Source organism: Tenrec ecaudatus, chromosome 12 (genome assembly GCF_050624435.1).
Source record: "Tenrec ecaudatus isolate mTenEca1 chromosome 12, mTenEca1.hap1, whole genome shotgun sequence".
Lineage (NCBI taxonomy): Eukaryota > Metazoa > Chordata > Mammalia > Afrosoricida > Tenrecidae > Tenrec > Tenrec ecaudatus.
Window position 1 is genome coordinate 95,265,293 of NC_134541.1, and position 22,837 is coordinate 95,288,129.

Here is a 22,837-nt window from a genome sequence, read left to right on the forward strand (position 1 = left end):
GCTCCACCCCATCAAGAGTTAGTCATGGACACCCACAAGAGGCTGCTTTACCCTGGCTCTCTATGGTTGCTAGGAGCTGGCATCAACTTGATGGCAGTGATTTTTGCTTTTTATTGTGGCGCGTGGCTTGCTGGTTCTTTTCCCCCAAAGGAATATTGAGACACCCAAAATGCTAGGCTTTGCATAATAAAAACTTGCTTACAAGCACATTTTCCTCAATCCTCCTAAGTTAAGAAAAAGATTTATCAGGTCAAAGAAAAACTCAGCGACTAGTTCCCAGAGAGCCTGCAGGAAACTTCCAGTTTCAAGCAGGGTGAGGCTGTGCCAAGGCAGGGGATAGGAGCATGACAGCACACAGTTCATTCTCACAGACAAATCTGCTTCGATGGGTGGAATCCACCGCCTCTGATGAGGTGTATCTGCCAGTCCAGCCACCCAATGAACCTAAGTAGGTCCTGTGGGGCATTTAAGAGTTTCTCATGACATCATCACGTTTTGTCTCTTCTCTGAGCCAAAGTCTATTTCCAATCAATTTCTAAGGAAGTACACTGGTTTTCATGCTAGAATCAAGCTAAAACACTTGAGTTATTTTATCCAAATTGGTCTATTTATGTATAACTATACATCTACGAGAGAGCCTCAAACTGAAGTCAGGATGTTTCTGTTTATTAGCTGATGGCAAGCCAATTCAACTAATGGCAGCCCATGCACAAGGGGGCAAAATTGTCGCTTGGTCCTGCACCACTCTGGGATTGGTTGTGGATAAGACCACCGATCCACAGGATTTTCACTGGCTACTTTTGGGAAGTAGACTGCTAGACTTTTTCCATCTTAGTCGACAACAGCGGTTCTCAACCTATGGGTTGCGACCCCTTTTGGGGTCAAACGACCCTTTCCACACGGGTCGAAAGATTCATAAGAGAAGCAAAATTACAGTTATGAAGTAACAATGAAAATAATTTTATGGTTGGGAGGTCACCACAACATGAGGAACTGTATTAAAGGGCCGCAGCATGAGGAAGGTTGAGAACCACTGCTCTACAAGCTCAGAGCAACATGAAAGATAACTATGCTCATGGTCTCAAATAAGCTATACTGCCTGTCTCTGGACACTGGTAAGGAGTTGGACCACGGGATCTGTGAGACCTGGGGCACAGGGATCAAGCACTGAACAGGAAGGATCCTGGTAGCCAGCAGTTTAACGTAGAGCCATTTCTAGTACTGGAAGCAGGATATTGATGAAAGCAAGCGATCAGAGCCAGAAATCAACTGCTCAAGGGTCCCAAGCTTGTCAGTAAAGATCCTGAATAGGGTGCCAGGCTTCTGCAGTGTTCATCCTTCCCTCTGGAAACTGCAACTTAGACAGGTCTTGTCTACATGAGGAGGCCACAGAGCTGGGGCAGTTAGAGACAGCAAAATAAGTGAGTGTGGGACCTTCTGTCTTCCCCTGGGCCAGTGGCAACACCAAATGGCACAACAATGCTTAGCATTGCCATCACTTGTCCAGTTAGAGTAAAAAATACCAGAAGAGTGACAGGACATGCTGGGTGCTCCTCTGCTTTGACATACAACAATCCTGAACGTGTGTGCACCTCTGTCTGGTGCCCCACCAGGTCAGCACAGCATAATCGCCCAATTTATGTATCTCTAAGTTAAGCCATCACTCAAAAGTCACCAAACACAACAGCAAGTGATCCCAGGAAAACACGCCTGAATCTGAGGTATTGAAAGTGCCAACGGCAATCAATAAAACACTGAAATACAGGTAGAGCAGGTATGTCTTCTCTATCGGAGCCAGCTAACAAGTATCCTGGGGCATTTTAGTTATACGACCTGGAAGGGGAACGTAGCACATAGGAACATGATGTCCAGTGAGGCAGTGAGCTCATTTCTGTAAATAGACATGTTTAGGTCTCAAGATAGACATAAAAATTCATGGGAGCTAGGTATGACATGTAACAGCATTAGTTGTTAACATTTTCTTTCCTTTTTAAATAAAACATACTATTATAAATCAGATTGTTGCCATTGGAATAATCTGGACCGTGGCTTGAATTATACTTAAGAACTGTGCAAAGTTGGGACCGTGATTTGGTCTTAGTTTCAGACCCAATGCTTTAAGGGGCACGTCAAGTTCTGCCCCAGTCAGGCAAAGCGCAGAGGAAACGAGGCCTCAGGACTGCAGTGGAGCTTGACGGCAGTCCGGGAATGGAGTAGTAGAGGACATGGTAAATTTCTTAAGGGAGTTAGGCAAGTGATTCAAGGCGGGAGGGCAATGATAAATGATCCGAAAAGGAGAGGAGGTGGCCAAGACAGACAGGCTGTGCCAATACCCATCCTTCCTGCTGCCTTAGTCGTAGGGCTTGCCACGTGACCAGCCAGAAGACATGCTACTTTGCCATCTTCCTTTGCAGCCTGCAGGTGGACATGCACGCCAGCTTCTAGGAAGCTGGTCATAAGGTGGCAGGGTGCCCTCTGCTCCTTTTTCTTCTGGTTTGTACCATCCTGTTATCTGGAATTTGGCTGTGATGGTAAGGATCTTAATGGTCGTGAGAAACAAACGAAGGATCTCCCCAAAGGTAGAGTGGTAAGAAGATGCCCCGATGATTCCTGGAGCTATCACCCCAGCCCTGAACTGCCTACATCTGGATTTTACTTGGAGGAAAATAAACAGTAACATCTTTAGACCTCTCGGTTTGGGTTTTCTAATAGATGTGATCACACCTAATCCTAACTAATAAAGGCAGGGGTTGGGGAGTGGAAAGAAAAAGTAATCACAGGAAAAAGGAAAACAGAATTTGGAATGTCTCTCAATACCTGGAGATGTTCAGTAACACCCATTGCTGGGCAAGGGAGACTAAGAGTCCTGCTGTAAGGTGTTTCAGGGCTGTTAACCACAGTCAGCACTCCAAACCCACCAGGATCCTCTGCAGGAGAAAGATGAGGCGGTCTCCTCACTTAAAAGCACACATCCCTTGGAAGGGAGGATGCATCTAGGGAGCGATACACACTAGGGTGTGACACAGCGTAATTAGGAAATACATAATTATCCTCTAGTTCCTTATTATTTCCTCCCCTTACCATTATGGTCTTTGTTTCACCTCATGAATCTTGCTAGACCTGGGTAGGTCCATTGGTATGATTAAGATCATTTCATGCATGAAAGCCAAGAGAGATTATCCTTCAGAAACAGTAACTGGAGTAATGATTCCCCAGGGTCTGGAAAGAGAGGGGTGGGAGGGTGGGGGACCGACAGCAATGATGACTATATAACCCCACTTGAGGGTAACAAGCAACAGAATTGCAGGTGAACATATTGGACGATGTAAGATACAGTACAACAACAACAACAACAACACATTATAGCCTAGGAATCCCACAGGGGCAGTTCTACTCTGTCCTGTAGGGTCACTGTGGGTTGGAGGTGCACGCAGATGAACAAGCTGCAAACTCCATGTCTGATGGTGGATGGGAATGCCCTCCAAGGCACACAGTCCCCTCAGCGGTCATGTTTTCTGTAATCCTAAGCTGGAAAATCCTGGCAGCGCTCCAAACATCTCCTACCCTCTCCTGGAAGTAACTTCTCCCTGAAGCCACACACAACCACTAGGCCTGGAACGAGCTGCAGGAGGGGCTGGAATGGTTGAAGGGGAAACCCTTTAATGAAATACAGAAAGAGCTTTGTTTCCTACACCACTCAAACCAAAAGCCGAATAGCTCTGCTCTCCTCATCTTCATTCCCAGCTCTGGGGGTCACCATCAGACAAACGACATGCTCACACCTGACGGCTGAGTTCTCTTCAAAAGATGTAAGGCTGTCTATTTATCCTCCTTTCTCTCTTAGTTTTTATCTCCTACCCAAACCACAGCTGTTCTTATTCTGAGTAGTTACTGTGTAGCTTCTATTTCAAGAAAACATCCCTGCACAAATGCTGCAAGGGCAGATAATAAAAATGCTGAGTCAAAATGACTCAAGTTTTCATTAAGCGAATGGTCATTCTTACGATCCCCCTCATTCAGAACCTTATGTAAAAAATCCTCAGCTTTGAACTTTTCAGATTACCTCACACAATACTAGATGTTGTGTCCTATAATCTGTTTCTTTTCCACAGGGCATAATTAGCCATCTATAAACTATCACGGTCCTCCCTTTTATCCACTTTAAAAAATGACTCATTATTCATTCAGCAAGTATTTACTGAGTGCTTATTGTATGTCTGTCACCTTGTGGGTATCAGTGAACAAAAGCAAGAGCCCTGCCCTCTTCACCCTCAGGTTCTAGTGGTAGAGTCTGGATTCAAGCTCACTGAGGGCACGCTGACTGACTCCAGGGAACCCACGGAGGGTTTCCAAGACTGCAAAGCTGTGCAGCAGCTGGTAGCCTCCTCTTTCTCCCAAGAAGCACCTGGTGGGTTGGAATGCCAGCAGCCCAACACCCAGCCTGATGCCTAATGCAAAGCGTCACCAGGGCTCTGGCATGTGTCTGTAGAAGATCCGAAGTTCCATGAGCCCAGCCACCTAATACTACCAAGGACCCACAGTTCCATTCCGAGAGCTCACATTGAACTCAGTCTTAGTCTATGGCACAGGTGGGAGACAGACGCTGAGAGAAAAAGAATGAATAAAATTAAAATTGTAAACATATGTGTATTTAATTTTATGGTTCCAAAATAGCACTTAATAAAACTAAACTTCTTGAGAACTGGAATCATGTGTCTTTGTGTTTTCTGTTTTAGGAAAAATAAAATAGTTTTATTTTTATAGTAAAAAAAATGCAACTATATTGTGGAGTAGAAGGTATACATACGTTCCATGAATTGTTAAAATAAAACAAAAGATTTGAAAGAAATCTCTCTAGCTCACAGAGCAGGCTGTTGAAGACCAGAGTCTCAAACCTTCTACTTAAGATGCAGCCACCAGCGAGTTAAATATTATATTTTTATGCAAATAATTTGTTAGGCCAAAATTGCTTTATCTCATTTCATCATTTCCAAGCATTATATATGCGAGCACACTATTAATGAGGGTGTGTGATTTGCGGAAAACACAGTAGCTGAAATGACCACAATGCTGTGACTTAGGCAGGGCCACAATTAGGCACATTTTCTAGACCAGAATGAAGGCTTCACATCGGGACATCCACCACAATCACATTGTATATACCCTGAGGTCCACAGTGCCTACACTGGTATAGTAACACACAGCACTCAAGAAATATTTGCCAAAATGAATGACTATTCTCAACTACCATGTGTATTTTTGCTGATACAGGATAAGGTACAGTCAAATGTGCTTGACAGTGGATGGATGGATGGATTGTGATAAGAGTTGTACATTGTGATGAGTTGTATGAGTCCCTAATAAAATGTTTTTTAAAAAAGAGAAAAAGGTAGTTTTATTTTTGTTTCCAAAGACAGTTCAAAGCTGAGCTGACTTTAATATAAAGGAAATGTACCTTCATGTCTTTTCTTTGCCACTCAGAGAAGTCAATCTCAAGGTGTGCAATGCGGGTGGAGGCAGCTCAAAACGAGGCTAAGTTTTACTTGGCAAATCCTGCCACAGCAGCACTATAGTAAGGGGTGTAAAACGAAGGATTGTGTTGGTGAAACTGACCCAATTCTACTGATCTCATTTTATGGTTCTGATCTGCCCTTTGCAAACGACTGAGTCACTCTGAGTATTTTTCTATAGCTTCAAAATAAAGAAAAGTTTTGCTTCCCAGAGAAGCTACTGTGTTCCAGAGGTGAGAGTAAACAATAGGAGACCCTGGCTGGTACATAGTTAACACACTGGACTGCTAAATGACTGAGAGTTCAGAGGTTCTAGTGCATGCAGGAGTGGCACAGAAAAAAGGCCTGGTGATTTGATTCTGGAAAATGTCCACTGAAAATCCTGTGGAGCACCTGGATCCAGGATGTACTCAATGGTAACTGATTTAAGCTACTCTTACAATGCATTTTTGATAACTTACCTGAGAAGGGGCACTGCAGGAAAGCCCAGAGAGCTCGCTGATGCGTGCGGCGGCGGTGGGGTTGCTGGAGCTTATGAGGACAGGGGGGCTGATCTCCATGGAGTGGCGGTTCTGAGATGCCTGGGAGGACTTGTTGGCCATGGTGAGGGAGGTGAAGGAGTGCCTCTTTTTGGTGTTCTTCTTGGTGTCAGAGTGCTTGTGGGCAGTGCTGCTGTGGGCTGCCACTGAGGTACATTCTCCAGCGTCTACTCCTGGACCAGGAGGTTTATCCCATTCTATCAGCTGCTTAGCAGCTGAGTTAAACTGCAAAGAAATCAACAAATTGACTTAAAAAGGTTAGATAGCAAGAGTTACTGAGATATATGTTCAACCTTCTTTCCTATATCTATAATTTAAAGTTATGCAAGGCTTTTGTTTTGCTTTGTTTTTTTTTTTCATTGAGATATTACTCTTTTATTCCTGGGGATTACATTGTACATGGCAGATAGATGGTAAGAGAAGAATAAACAATCCTTGTTAAATACTGTATTGCTGTTGTTGTTATTAACTGGTAGAGCTGACTCCAGACTCATGAGGACCCCGTGTACAACAGAGACAAAATGCTGGGCCATCCCATGATCCTTTGAAGATCAAACTGGTGTGATCCATGGAGCGTTGACAAAGCTTTCTTCTTACTTCAGCTTAGTTTGTAAGCTCTGGTAAAAACCAGTTCAGCATCATACAAGTCTCCCCTGATGATTGATGAGATGTTTGTTGTACATTGGCTGGGAACAGAACCCAAGTATCCCACATGGAAGGTGAGAAATCTACTACTAATGTTCTCTGATGCAAGATCACCAAAAAACCAAAGTCACCGCCACCTAGTGAATTCCAACTCACAGTGACCCTTTAGGGCAGAGAAGAACTTCCCGACACATTTCCAAGGCTGTGAATCATTACAGGGGCAGGCTGCCACATTTTCTCCACAAACCAGCTAGTAGGTCCCCACTGCCACCCTTCTGGTTAGCATCTGCATAGTTTAACCACTGTGCCACCAGGGCTCAGTGAAATTTTCCTCCAAATTCTCAGGATGTCTCATATTTTAAATTGCCTCTAACAGAGATTCTCTTTTCAATTGACAGATGGAAATTACAGAAGAGTGGGGCCCAGGTGTATCTGCCTGATGGAACAGAACCCATTCCCTGATACTGATTAGGAGCCCAAACCCATCTGCAGAATATCCACAAGCGTCTCAGTCAGCCTTACTATCAGGCAGAGACCATTGTAATCTTGATTATGCTGTATCAAACTGACACTTGGCCATCACCATTCTCAAAACATTTGCAGGAAAGTCATTTCTATAAGCTTTACTGATAACAAACTGCATATTAGCTTACCTAGATATTTTAAGTAAGAGAACACATGGAAGACTTTTTAACTTCTCAGGAAAGCAAAAGTAATATTAAGATGAAAAAATAAACATTTTTAGGTGCTATTTTTAAAAATCATTTTATTGGGGACTCATACAACTGTTATCACAATCCATACATACATCAATTGTATAAAGCACATTAGTACAGTCAGTACCCTCATCATCTCAAAATATTTGCTCTCCACTTAAACCTCTGACACCAGCTCAATTTTTCCCCCTCGCTCCCTGCTGCCCCCACCTTCAAGGTTTCTTTTTTTTTTTAATTAAAAAATTTTTTTTAGTTTTTTTCAAGGTTTCTTGATAGATTATCTTCCATAATAAAAGAGAAAATTTCTTATCTTATTGCTACATGCTCAGCACTTCAAAAATGTTTTCTCAAGGATCACATTAGAAAGTCCTAGATAGTGAGGAGCTGATCCCAAGGGCTCAAGTAGAAAGAAAATGTTTTGAGAATGATAATGGCAACAGATGTACAAATGTGCTTGACACAGTGGATGGATGTAGAGACTGTGATAAGAGTTGTACAAGTCCCCAATAAAATCATTTTAAAAAGAAAAAAGAGTCCTAGATAGAGTGAGAGGAAAATATGGAACAAAAACCAAAATCATAAAAGAGATCAGGGCTTACTGGTCAGGTAGTAAGTGGTAGCGTCCCTAAGACTGTGACCCTTAGTCCCGCTTCAGGTCTGAAAATGAACTCACCTTCAGGCTAAAACCATCAACAACTGAGATCAGCATTCGGCCCAAGCCAATGTTCAGATGATTAGGAAAGAACAATGGAAACAGGAAAGGAAGGAGGAAGTATGGTCACAACAGTCCATTCAGGGTGTGGCAATGGATGACATGAAACAAATTCATATGAATTACTGAATGTGAAACCGATGATGTACTCGTAAACCTTCACCTCATTCACAGTAAAAAATAAAAATGGAATGAAACAGATGTAATTTTTTATCATTTAATTGGGGGCTCATACAACTCTTATCACAATCCATACCTACATCAATTGCATAAAGCACATTTGTGCAATCATTACCAACATCATCCTCAAAATATTTTTCTCCACGTAAGCCCTAGGCATCAGCAACTCATTTTCCCCCTCTCTCCTCCCCTGCCCCGTCCCTCATGAACCCGTGATAATTTATAATTATTTTGTCATATTTTACACTGCCCTACATCTCCATTCACCCACTTTTCTGTTGTCCGTCCCCCAGTGGGGAGGTTACATGTAGATCTCTGTAATCAGTTCCCCCTTTCTACTCTACCCTCCCTCTACCCTCCTGATATCACCACAATCACCACTGGTCCTGAAGGGATCATCCATCCTGGATTCTGTGTTTCCAGCTCCTATCTGTACCAGTGTACACCTTCTGGTCTAGCCAGATTTGTAAGGTAGAACTAGGATCATGATAGTGGGTAGGGAGAAAGGATTTAGGAAATAGAGGAAAGTTGTATTTTTCATCATTGCTACATCGCACCCTAACTGGCTCGTCTCCTCCCCTGGACCCCTCTACAAGGGGATCTCCAGTGGCCGAAAAATGAACTTTGGGTCTACACTCTACACTCACTCCCTCATTCACTATTGTAAGATTTTTTTTTGTTCTGATGATGCCTTATACCTGATCCCTTAGACACCTCATGATCACACAGGTTGGTATGCTTCTTCCATGTGGGCTTTGTTGTTTCTGAGCTAGAAGACCGCTTGTTTACCTTCAAGCCTTTAAGATCCCAGATGCTATATATTTTGATAGCTGGGCTCCATCAGCTTTCTTCACCACATTTGCATACGCACCCATTTGTCTTCAGTGATCGTATGGGGAGGTAGGCACACAATGATATGATTTTTGTTTTTTTCCCTGTTCCATGCTTTTTAAAAAATCATTTTATTAGGGGCTCATACAACTCTTATCACAATCGATACATACATCAATTGTGTAAAGCACATTTGTATATTCATTGCCCTCATCATTCTCAAAACATTTGCTATCCACTTAAGCCCTTGGCATCGGCTCCTCATTTCCCCCCTCCCTTCCCACTCCCCTCTCCCTCATGAACCCTTGACAAATTCAAAATTATTATTTTGTCATATCTTGTGCTGTCTGACGTCTCCCTTCACCCACTTGTCCTGCCCCCAGGGAAGAGGTTATATGTAGATCCTTGTAATTGGTTTCCCTTTTCCACCCTACCCTCCCTCCAACCTCTACCCTCCTGGTATCACCACTCATACCACTGGTCCTAAAGGGATCATCTGCCCTGGATTCCCTGTGTTTCCAGTTCCTATCTGTACCAGTATACATCCTCTGGTCTAGCCAGACTTGCAAGGTAGACTAGGGATCATGATAGTGGGAGTGGGGGAGGAAGCATTTAGGAACTAGAGGAAAGTTGTATGCTTCATCATTGCTACACTGCACCCTGACTGGCTCATCTCCTCCTTGCACCCTTCTGGAAAGGGATGTCCAATTGCCTACAGATGGGCTTTGGCTCTCCACTCCGCACTCCCCCTCATTCCCAATTATTTGATTTTTTGTTCTTTGATGCCTGATACCTTCGAAACCTCGTGATCACAAAGGCTGGTATGCTTCTTCCATGTGCACTTTGTTGGTCCAAGCTAGTTGGCCACTTGCTTACCTTCAAGTCTTTAAGACCCCAGATGCTATATCTTTTGATAGCCAGGCACCATCAACTTCACCATACTTGCTAATGCACACATTTGTCTTCAGCGATTGTGTCGGGAAGGTGAGCATCATGGAATGCCAGTTTAATAGAACAAAGTATTCTTGCATTGGGTAAGTACTTGAGTGGAGGCCAAATGTCCATCTGCTACCTTAATACTAAACGTATAAATATATGCACATAAGTAGATTTCCCCATCCGCATAAATATATTTACATATGTACATGCCTTTATTTAGACCTCTACAAATGCCCTTTGCCTCCTAGCTCTTTACTCTATTTCTTTTTACTTTCCTCTAGTCCCACTATCATGCTCAGCTTTCATTTGGGTTACAGTAATTCCTCTGGGTTACATTACCCTTGGTCACGCCCTACTAGGCCTCCTACACCCTCCTCGCCATCAATTTGGATCACTTGTTCCTTTGTCCTGGGTTTGTTAACACCAATTCCTTTACCCCCACCTTCCCCTCTCCCATTTCCTCCCGGAACTGTTGGCCCAGTTGTTTTTTCCTCCAGATTGTTCATACAGCCTATCTCATTTAGACAGACCTGCAAAGATAGTAACATGCTAAAAAACAAGACAGAGCAAAACCAAGCAACAAAAGAAAACAAAACAACAGTAACAAAAGCCAATGATGAAACAAAAAACAACACAACAACAACAAAAAAATCTTGTAGTTAGTTCAAAGATTGTTGGCCTTTAGGAGCGTTTTCCAGTGGAGTCTGATGGGGTGTCAAGACCTGGCCCAAAGTCTATTTTTGGTATTCCCTGGAGACTTCCTTGCTCTGCTCCCCTTGCTGTTCTGTTGCACGCCCTTAGTGTTTTACGTCAGTGTGGTGGGATCAGATCAGGCAGAATTCTCATACTGTGTCTCCAGTGTTGTGCCCTGTAGGGCTATGGGTCAGTGAGGGGTGCCGTGTCTCATAGCGGTCCGGCCATATGGTTTTCTCTGTGGATTAGCTGCTCGGAACAGGAATTTCGACATCAGTAGTTTTTTAAAAAGAAAGAAAAGTATGCAAGATAATAGCAAGCCAGAAGGGACAGGCCATAAAAGAGTACCAGTATTATTTAAGTATTATTACATACACATTGCCCCCAAACTTTGACATATAACAACAATAAATATTTATTTATACATATATACACCCAAAAGTTGTTTTCTTCTCCTTGTCCAAATGGTTAGGACCATGCTGATCACCTTGTTGAAAAAGTTCTACAAGAAGAATAGAAAGCCTACCAAATCTATACTTTAACAAAATCAACTTGCTTTGGCTCCTCACATAATTATGTTAATTGCAGAGTAGTAGTCTGTGCTTCTATAGATGATTGCAAATTAGTGAAAAGTTTGTTCTTGAGGTACCTTCGAGACTGGAATTCAGCTGCCCTGTCTGGTCTATAATTAGCAGAGTACAAATTTCCCCCCCAAAGCAAGTATACATCTCCCTCAGATTTCAAGATAAACTTTCAAGAAAAATAGGCAGTAATGCCACAATAATGTTTATGAACTCTTTAATTATCAATGTTTAAATAAAAACTTCTGGAATGTTTAATGAAGGAATGAGGTGCTATTAAAGGGTGGCTTTCCCTTAGAACCCTAATGGCCAGGTGCAATTCACAAATTCTACTTCGGTCTAGCCATCCCACCTTCTGGGAGGTCCCAAGAGAACTAAACACACAAAAGGAAGCAAAGTACTCATTTATCTTTACGGTCCACACTCTCCAAGCCTGTGTAGCGCTCTAATCAGCTTCAGTGAGCCACAAGGTGGAAGGTCTTTCTCCTAAGTGGTGGGCCTAAGTAGTATGGCACCAGAGTAGATAGAACCATTCCACTTCCCCATCCCAAACTTATCCCACTGAGAAGCAAGGCCACATATTCACCAATGCCAGGTACAATATGAGCCAGAGAATGCCCTGTTCCTGTATAAGCTCTTGGAGACCCAAGGCTCCACTCTTCAAAGGCAGCAAAACCCAACCAATGCCTCTGAAACCTGACCACTCCATTCAGCACTTCTGCTACACTGAAAAGTACAGGAAGGAGTTTGCAGGGCCTTCTCCCAAAGAACCCAGGAATATAAAAAAAGGGGACAACCACTTCCATTCGATAGCACGTTGTTGGGTCTATCGAGTCTCACAGGAACGCTATACACAACAGAATGAAAACTGCTGGTCCCGACTCATCCTCACAAGTGTCGCAACTGCTACAATCTCCTTGAAAGCCTTCCTCTTTTTCACTCACCCTCCTCTTTACCGAGTATGATGTCGTTTCCCATATTTGTTAAAGTAAGGAAACGCTCCTGGTAACATGTCCAAAGAATGTGAGACGAAGTCTTGCCATCCTAGTTTCTAAGAAGCACGGGGATGCTGGGGCATATGCTTAGAAAACCAAAAACTCAAACCAAACTCACTGTCACCGAGTCAATATGGACTCCTAGCAAGCCAGGACGTCAGAGTAGAACCACTCCTATGGTTTCCCAAACGGTTAACTGTTTATGGGAGTAGAGAGCCTCATCTTTTTCCTGAGGAATGGCTAGTGGTTTCACACTGCTGACCTTGCAGTTAGCAGCCCCAATTGTACTCGTAACCACTAAGCCACCGGGGCTCCTATGCTTACAGAAGTTGAGTTTATATGCAAGCAGCACAGATATGCAGGTAGACACAAGATGGTGTGGTAGAACTCGGCAGTTTGTCAGGCAGAAAGGCACCGTCACTGTCCTAGCAACCATCACACACTGTGTGACCTTGAAGAAGGTGTTTTCTTGGTCTGGATCGCAGTCTCATCTATAAGCAGCTGGAGAGCCTGAGATCTTTGTGTGTTGTTGAGCTCTCCAACATCACACACATTAAGCTCACTTTAAAAGGACACGGTTCATTTTCCTGTTCCCTGCTTTTCTTTCTATTCCTCTAAATAACCTGTGGTATTTCTCTTGCATTCCATTTTTATGCATCATCAGTTATATTTGCTATCAAGATTTTGTCTACTTTAAAGTGACTTTAGACATTTTTCTGAAGTAGCAGAGGTCAGTCTTAACTTCCATTTCTCCTTGCTTCTTATGTAGGTTCCAAAGAAAAGTATAAAGTTAAGACTACTGGGTAGAGGCATTAAGGAAATCAGGCAGAAACACAGAGGTTTCTGTTGTAAGTTAACCTTCACTAACAGGAAAGCAAGGATATGACAGCCTTTCATGGAATTTTGAGTAAGTTCATTTATGAATGTTTGCTTGTGCTCAGCAGTGACATTTATCTAACCGTGACCTTTAAGTTTAGGAGTTCACTCATCAGCTGCAGAATAAATTTTTATCCAAAATACCTTCTTTTATGCATTTGTTAAGAAATATTTCACAAGACTTAGGTCAAATATAAGGTAAATTCAGTCTAGTAAGGGCTAAAAGCAGGAACTAAACATTAAAACTCACTATTTTTTTTGCAGGGGAGGCTTTAATTGGACCAAGAATTTGTCTCTAGGGATTACCAGAAGTCTAAATAAGTAAGTCTAAATCAGAGAGGAAATAGTTACCATTAGGTAATATGTTAGTCTGGGTAGACTAGAGAAACAAATTCATAGATACATATGTGTATAGGAAACAGCTTTATATAAAGAATAATTGTACATTAATAAAAATCCCAGCCCAGTTCAGATCAAGTCCATAAGTCCAATATTAGCCCATATGTCCAGTATCAGTCTGTAAATTCCTCTTCAGACTCACGCAACACAGGCAATGATGCCAAGTTGCAAGATCACTGGCCAGTGGATGGAAAATCCTGTAGATCCAGTGGCGGTGGAAGCATCCTAGTGCTGGTGTGGGTCTCCACGTGGTCCAAGGCTATGGCTGCCATCAGCATAGCTCCATGTGGCTTGTCAACAGGAATGTCTAGCAATGAGTGAGTGTGTGTCCTGCCTCAAGCAAGCTATTTATCTCCTTAGCACCTCCAAATGAGGTCATCAAGCTGTGACTTGACTGACAGGCTGAACTCCACCCCTTCACTCTAATAGTCTCAAGTTGACAACAGATTATGTAACTACCATAGATAAAATAAAATAACAAAACCACTTAAGAGTCAAATCGGTTTTTGTTTTTGCATGAATTTCCTCATTACTGAAAAAAATGTAGCTTTTCATAAAGATAAATTTACTTTTTCTAAAAATATGTGTATTTTTTAGTAAGAACTTAGGTGAATATTTGCTACCTTATATGAAGCTTTACAGATAGATGATGGAGAATCTACCTTGGGAGAGCTAGAGAATTCAAATAGTAGGTTTGAGCAATGAACTAATTCACAAACCACTACAGTACCTCGAACATAGTGGTTCTTCAATAAAAGGCAAGTAAAGCCTTTAAGAATTTTATTATAAATGTAATATATTTTCATTATTGGTTTTGAAAAAATAAATCGTATACACCAGTGGTTCTCAACCTTCCTAATGCCACGACCCTTTAATACAGTTCCTCATGTTGTGGTGACCCACTTCCAACCATAAAATTATTTCCATTGCTGTTTCATCACTGTAACTTTGCTACTATTATGATTCGGGTGATCCCCGTGAAAGGGTTGTTCAATCCCCAAAGGGGTCGCAGCCCACAGGTGGAGCCACTGGCCTAGACTCTTCATGAGTAAACATGGACTGTTCTCAACATCGATCTCTCCTAACTTGCATAGTGTTCTTGAGTTTATCTGTTACACTCAAGAGTTTAACACATGTCCTTCTAAATATTTTCTATGTAGATTGTAGTTTATGTGTATATTAGTTTTTAATAAAAAGAAACTAAGCAATACACACTATTTTTTCCTACAGCAGTATCTTGTGGATGTTTTTCCATGCCAACAGATAGGCTGGCAGCTTGATTGGTATTCCACAGAACAAAGATGTTCTAATATAATAAATATGCTACTGCAAGCATATCAGTAGGGCAAACACCTAAATGTGGAATGGTTAGAGCCAAGACAAAGTTATGAAAATGAATTTGATGCTAATCACATTTCTGTTCAAAGGGGTTCCAATTTTTATTACCTGATAGTGTATAAACACCCATGCCCTCAGCCATTGTTAATAATACTAAGCATTAGCAGACTTTTTGGGGGTTGTTCCTTAAATCTATTAATTAGTGAGAAATTGTATTGCTTTTAAAAAATAATTCCCAACTATTAGAAAAATTAAGAACCTTTTCTTCTCCTTTACTTTTCTTCTAGGATTTTCTTTTTCCTCACATTTTACCTAGTTTTCAATTGGGCTGTGTGTTAGCTGAGTTGACTAGAGAAACAAATCCAAGGACACTCATAAGTATGTGCGTGAAAGAGAGCTGTGTCTCAAAGAGCAACTGTATACTGAGAAAACATACCAGTCCAGATCAAGTCCACACAGTTCGATATTAGCCCATATGTCCAATACTAGACCATAAATTCCTCTTTAGATTCACGCAGCACATGCAATGATGCTGAATGCAGGAAGTTCACAGGACAGTAGGTGGAAAGTCCTGTGGATCCAATGGCAGTGGATCCATGTGCCTTGTCAACAGGAATGTGTAGAAGAAGAGTGCGTCAGCCTTCAGGGAAGAAAAGAGGAAGTACCCAGAATCCTCATGAGAAGGCCATGCCACAAGGAGGCAATCAGGCTGTGACCTGATTGACAGGTCTTAATATGAGTCCACTCTAAAAAGTGAGATGATGTAAGTACCACAGTGTTTTCCGTGTATATTTATAACCAGTAGCTACCACGTTAATTCAGCCTCATGGTGCTCCCACATGAATCAGTACAATTCTGCTCAACGGAGTTTTCAATGGTTGATTTTTCAAAAGTAGATCACCAGCAGGTCTTCCTTCCAAGTTGCCTCTGGATAGACTGGATCTTTTGGGTGTTTCAGTTAGCAGCTGAGCACGTAAGCCATGGACACCATGCAGTGTAAGTGTTCTTCATAAAACATAGTTGTATCACACACACGTACATTAAGTTAGAAATATTGATCCAGTTTGCTTTAAACTTGATATATGCTAGAAATTATTCTTTATTTTATGGCACCAAATTGATCGATCTTTTCTATCATGACCTCTGAACCTGACATTACACTTCAGACATATTCTCATTCTATTATTTGGTTTTTAAAGATACTATTTCTTTCCCGCTTTCCTTTTCTCTCCTTTCTTTCTATATCTTTGAGTCATGTGGACATTTGCTTTTGTTTGGAGAATAAAGTAGGGGCAGGGCTTTATTTTTCTACATGACTCAGCAATTGTCTCATTACCATCCATCCAGTAAGCAGTCTGTATCTCACTGGTCTGAAACACAACCTTTAGAGCGCCACATTTATAGTGCCCTGCTGGGTACAAGGTTCTGTCCCTAGTCAACACTTAAAAAAAAAAAAAAGGCAATGAGGAATTTGTATTCTCATTAGACTTATTTTTTATTCTTCCCTGAAATTTCAGCAACAAAGGTTGTTTTGTGTGTGTGTGTGTGTGTGGACAAGCCAATTATAAAAGCAAGCTCAGTCTTCATTTATAATACACGACTTACCTATAGAAGAGCAATAATTAGAGAAACTGAAGGGATTACTTGGGAGTCTACTTAAATTGACAAGACAGCTGCCCTTGGGTAGCAGCTCCACTTAGGTCTCTGTAAATATTGGTTGAATGAATAAATATGTTTGTTGTTTAGAACTGCTAGTGAACAAAGGGCTGTCACTCAAACTGATGGAGATTGTGAGCCACATATGTAATTACAATTTTTCTAGTAGTTATGGGGGGAGGGGGCAGCAGCGCAGAGAGAGTTAAAGTTAAATAGATTCCAAGCCAATCATTTTAATGTACTATTAATATAAAAAATTATAGTTGGCACAGGAAGGAGTGGGGAGCGGGGAGGGAGGGGAAAAAAAAGAGGACCTGATGCAAAGGGCTTAAGTGGAGAGCAAATGCTTTGAGAATGATTGGGGCAGGGAATGTATGGATGTGCTTTATACAATTGATGTATGTATATGTATGGAGTGTGATAGGAGTTGTATGAGCCCCTAATAAGACGTTTAAAAAAAATTATAGTTTACTTTTTCTATACTTTTGAATTCAGTATGCATTTTATGCTATCTTACTTTTGACTATGCACATTTCAGAAGTCAAACTTGGCTATTTTTACCGGGCAGTTCACCTCCAGACCCTCAGCTCAAAAGGGGAAGGAATTGTTCCCCCTGTTCCCGTAGAGGCCTATTAAACACAAAGAATTGGCTGAGCAGAGAAAGGAAGACTCAGGCCTGACAAACCCTGGCCCACATTTCTGAAGTCTCCTCACCCCTGACGTAGTTCACTGGTCACAACAACAGAGCTGTTCATTGAAGCAGTAGGGCAGGGCAAAACATGGACTCCTGAGACAAACCCATCCCACCCTGCTCAGGGAAAGGCTGTTCAAAGTAGCTGCCTCATTGTAGTAAACCAGGGAGGTGAACCATCTGTCAGCCAGCGCCTCACTTACTCTCGTGATCTTAGCCTCTGTTGGCCTAACTGGGCAGGGTGGGGCGGGGGGGGGGGGGGGGGCGAGCACTGCAGGGGGACCGCCTGTCACTTTCCTTTTTTAGGTTTCTGAATCTGAAATGTAAAGAAGAACAAAGGGTACATTTCATTTAAAAACCTAAAAATAAGTTTGGCTTCAGTACATGAATTAAGAAGGTTAAAGAAAATACAATGAGTTTTTGAAGGAAAAGTCCTGAACTTGAAGTTGAAAGCCTAGACTACAGTCAGCCTTTACCTCTCCGGGACTGGGTGGACTATTTAAACTCCCTGTCTAACATGGGAAGGCTGGTGCCAATTAATGCCTAGGTGCTGTTGTTCCCTCTTGAATGAGAATGTAAAGGCTGGCAGTTCAAAGACACAGCTGAAAGTCCTACAGTCTATTTCCCTGGAGTCCAGCCATGAAAGTCTGGGAGCAGTCCCACGCTGCATCCACGAGCTGGAATGCACTCGACAGCACTGAGTTTAGGCTGCTTTATTTTGTATTGTTGCTGTGGACTTAATGCTGCTTACTCCAGGTAAAAATGAATATGGGTTAAAGTGCTTGGTAATCTATAAAGTGCTATGTGCAAGTTATTATTATTCATGGAGTCCCAGATAACCACTGACTTGCTTTGTTGCCTTGAACAAGTCAGTCTATGCAGCTCACGCTTCCTATTTCTCATATGTAATATGCAGTTGAAATTACTGATGTGTAAAGTGTCATTTCCAGGTGAAGTAAAGCTACCTGTTCTCAAAGCCCAAGAAAAAAAACCATCATTCAAAATAGCAGTCAGAGACCTGTGTGTCAGGAATAAGGCCCTACAGGGTCAAAGTTACCAGAATCAAATTTAAGAGGCCATTTAGGTGCCCAAATGTTTGCTAAATGACTATTAAAAGTCAAGCAAAGTCTAGGGTGGGTGGAGGGGACACAAGCATTCCTCCAAGTGACGAGAAAAGGACGACATAGCATGACGGTTTTCTGACATGAAAATAAAAATACAAATTCACTGGCTGCTGGGCTGTTAGGCAAAACAAACCCTACTGCTGAGGAGTCCCTTCTGACTTACAGCAACCTTCTCGGCCAAAGCAGAACTGCTCTGTACGGTCTCTTGAGACGGTAAAGCTTTAAGGGTGCACACAACTTTATATTTTTCCTACAAAACAGCTGGATGATTGAAACTGCTGACCTGGTCGTTAGCAGCCCAATGCTTAATCCACTGTACCACCAGAGAGCCTTGTGAGAACTAATGGAAACGCTTGACAAAGAGCACCCAGGAGTGGAGTGTCCACTGTCTCTCAAGAGGGCAGCTACTTGTCCACATCAGCTGATTGATTCCTCCCCCCCCCCTTCTCTTTAAATAGATCTCATTTCTTTTGAGCAGTAGGATTACAGACTACTCGGGTAATCCTCAGGCACCCCACATGCAAGACTTCTCTCATTATTAGCATCGTGCTTCCCGGTGGCTTCTTTTCTTACAAGCGATGAACAAATATTGACCCAGGATTACTAACTGAAGTCCACAGTTTACGTTAGGGGTCACACTGTATTGCAGAGTTCTATGGGCTTTTAAAATCATGTCAAATATCCACCATGACAGCATCAAACAGAACAGTTTCACTGACTTAAACATGCCCTGTATGTCCCATCTACTAATCTCTTCCCCTCTTTCCCTGACTGCTGTCAGTGACTGATGCTTACTGATTTTCCAGAACGGCATCTATGTGGAATCATATAGTATGTAGTCTTTCAGACTGGCTTCTTTCACTAAGCAATGCATGTCTTTTCATCCTTTAATAGCTAATTTCTTTCTGTCACTATTTTCCCATTATATTATTTAGCTATAATATTTTGCATTCCCACCAGCAATGAATGACAGTAGGTGTTGTGCCACATCTTGTTACCCTTTTGTGATGTTAGTGCTTTGGACTTCAGTCATTCCAAAAGATGTGCCATGGCCTCTTGCTGTTTTCGACCTGCAGATTCCTAGTGACATCTATGGTGTACTCTGCCAGTAATTACAAATTGAAGAGAAATGGCATTGCGTTATCTACTGTTAAAAACATTTCAAGAGCTATAGTGAAACACAAAGCTCTCTGTAATAGGATAATCACATAATCGAATTATGCCAGATAGACCAATGACTTTTTCATTACAACTATTTTCAACATAGACGGCTATAAACATAGACCTTTGCCAGGTAAAATACAGGAAAATCTAATTACCATCACCCGGCACTCCTTGGGAGAAAGACTCTTTCTATTCCTGTAAAGAGTCAGTCTCAGAAACTCACTGGGGCAGCACTACCCTGTCCCATAGAGTTGCTATAGTCAGCATTGACTCAATGGCAGTTGAGTTTGGTTTTGGTTTTTGGTGGAAAGTGAAGATGGAGAAGCTCAATATTAACAGTCAGAACAAAGCCAACAGCTAACAATGGAATAGGCGCAATTGCTTGTAGGCAAGTTCAAGTAGAACTGGGAGTGGGGAAAGGGGGAATGCCCAACTAAAACTAAAATCAACAAGACCCAAAATATGAGCTTGAGTATCTGCAAAGGGTAGCTTGAGAAGACAAAGACCTGGAATTCGAAAACCCAAAGGAAAGAAAATGTTCCATATTTCCCAAGTTGAAAGAACTAAAGAAAAGAAGTCTCAAGTTGTAATATGAAGGATTCTGGGGCAAATTAATAAGTGATGAAGCAAGTATCAAATGAAGATGGAATGAATACACACTGTGCAAAAAAGAACTGGTCAACATTCCACCACTTTTAGAGGGACCATATGATCAAGAATCAGTTGTAATGAAGGAAGAAGTCCAGGCTAAACTGAAGGCACTAGCTCCAGGAATTTATGGACCACCAGTGTTCCAACCAGCGAAAGCCTGGCAGAGGTACTCACTTTGTCTGTGCCAAGAAATCTGCAAGTCAGACTCCTGACCACCTGTGTGAAAGCGGTTCATATTTGGGTCCATTCTAAAGAAAGGTAATCCAATAGAATGTTGAAAATTATCAAGGATAATTTTAAAGTCAGATCCAGAAGAGAATACAGAAGAAGGAACACATTGTTAATATCATATGGATCTTGGTTGAAAGGAGAGAATCCAAGAAAGATGTTTATCTGTGCTTTATTGACTATGAAAAGGCATGAGACTATATGGATCATAACAAAATATAGATAACATTGTACAAATGCAGAACCTGTACAAGGACAGGAAGGCCGTCGTTTAACAAAACAAGGGACTAATGCATGGTTTAAGTCAGGAAAGGTGTCTGTCAGGGTTGAATCTTCTCACCATACTTAATCTGTATACTGAGCAAATATCTCCAAAGGTTAAGTTATCTAAAGAACTACACAGCATAGGGGGAGGAAAGTTCAGTAACCACCTGTGGTATGCTGATGACACAATCTTGTCTAGTGAAACTAAAAAGGATTTGTAGATAAGTCCATAGCCTTCAACATGTATTCAGCACAACATTGGAAATCAAGTAACCTTACAACTGGGTCAAGAAACAACATCACAATGAAGAGAGAAAAGACTGACGTTACCATGGATTTCATTTTACTTGGATCCATAATCAATACCATTGAAGCAGCAGTCAGGAAGTCAAGTGACACCAGACCAATCTACTGGAAAAACTCTCTTTGAAGAGTCAGCAAGTAAAGATGGTGTCTGAAGACTAGGATTTGCCAGACACACACAAGTCTTAGTTCTCTAGGGTTGCTATAACAAATACCACAGCTGGATGACTCACCAAACAGAAATGTATTTTCTCATAATTCTGGAGGTCAGAAGTACAAATTCAGAGCACCAGCTCTAGGGAAAGGCTTTCTCTGTATCTTGTCTCTGGGTAAACTTCCTTGTCTTCATTCAGAATCTGTAGGACCAGCATTCCTTAGAGATTTCCAGTATCTTGGCATCCAATCTTCTAGAAGCCCAGGAACCACAGGTAAAAAGGACTCCCTCTATTTCAGGACCTTCTTTCTTGGTGGTAGTAGTCCCTTTGATCTCACTTCTCTCTTTCCTTTTATGTCTCCTAAGGTAAAAAGATGTTCCAGGCCACACCCTGTGAAAACTCCTTGTACATCAGGTCAGGGCTGTGATAGGCAGACGTACAGTGGTTACATCTCCCCTTTAGTCCTCCTACTGATTTGTCACACCACTGCCAGACCACTGGAATCACAGTGCAGTCAAATTGACACAGACCTCTGGAGGACACAGTTAAATCCATGACACTACGGGGATTTTCGATGGCTTTACATGTATGTAAGAGCTAGACAATGGGTAAGGAAAACAGATGAAGAACCGATGCATTTGCATTATGGTGCTGGTGACGAACATTGAGTGTATCATGAAGTGACAGAAGAATAAATAATCTACCTTGGTAGAGGTTCAGCCAGAATGTTCTTGGAAATGAAATGGCAAGCCTTTGATTCACATACTCTGGATGTGTTTTCGGGAGACATCAGTCCCTGGAGAACATCATGCTTTGTAGAGGGTCAGCAGAAAGATGACCCTCAGCAAGAGGCACCGACACAGAATCTGCAGCAACAGGCTCAAAGACAAGAACCACTGTGAGGATGGCACAGGACCTGGCAGTGCTCCGTTCTATTGTACACAGGGTCAGCTATGAGTCAGACATGAATTGACGGCAACTAACAAGTGACATGTGATGTTGAGCATTGCTTTTATATGTATATCTGTCATCTGGATATTGTCTTTATTGAGCTGTCTGTCTAGATCTTTAGCCTATTTAGTAGTTGGGTTTTTTTGCTTTTGTATTCTCGAGTTTAAAGATTTTTTGTATATTTTAAATACAAATATTTTATTTGAAATGTGATTTGTAAGTATTTTCTTCCAGTTTGTGGCTTGTCTTTTAACAGATTTTTCCAAGAAAAGCCAAAAATTAGCTTATATAAAAATCTCTGAATTTTTAGGTCTTAGCACATTTAAAAATTTTTTTCCTGCAAATTAAGCATAGAAGTCACATGGGGTCATGTTAATGGTGGCCTCTCAGTTAGGCAGGGAAAATAGAGAAGAAAATACCACAGGTAAGAGAAAAACCAAAAGGGACTAAGGATATCAGCTATGAAACACCTTCCCAAGTTTCCCAGGTCAACCTCCTAAGCAATGCCCCTGCTATGAAAAAGCAAGGAGTGCCACAGGGCTCACGGACAGTGCCAGCGGTAACCAACAGCACAAAGCAAAGGCTAAACAGGAGTTGGGAACCATGAGGGCGATTTCAGGAAGTGGAGGGACCAGAGGTTAATGGCACAGAGTGAGAAAATGAGTTTCTTTCGAGAATTTTAGCAGGAAAAGAGAA

At 41.8% G+C, this 22,837-nt stretch overlaps 1 protein-coding gene across 1 annotated transcript in view; it reads right to left on the reverse strand.

The window, feature by feature from the left end:
- SH3RF1 (SH3 domain containing ring finger 1) overlaps positions 1–22,837 on the reverse strand; it is a 219,333-nt gene that overhangs the window by 43,180 nt on the left and 153,316 nt on the right. Inside the window, exon 5 of the mRNA XM_075564245.1 lies at positions 5,972–6,274. Within this exon, the coding sequence (XP_075420360.1) occupies positions 5,972–6,274 (303 nt within the window). The remainder of the gene's footprint in view (positions 1–5,971; positions 6,275–22,837) is intronic.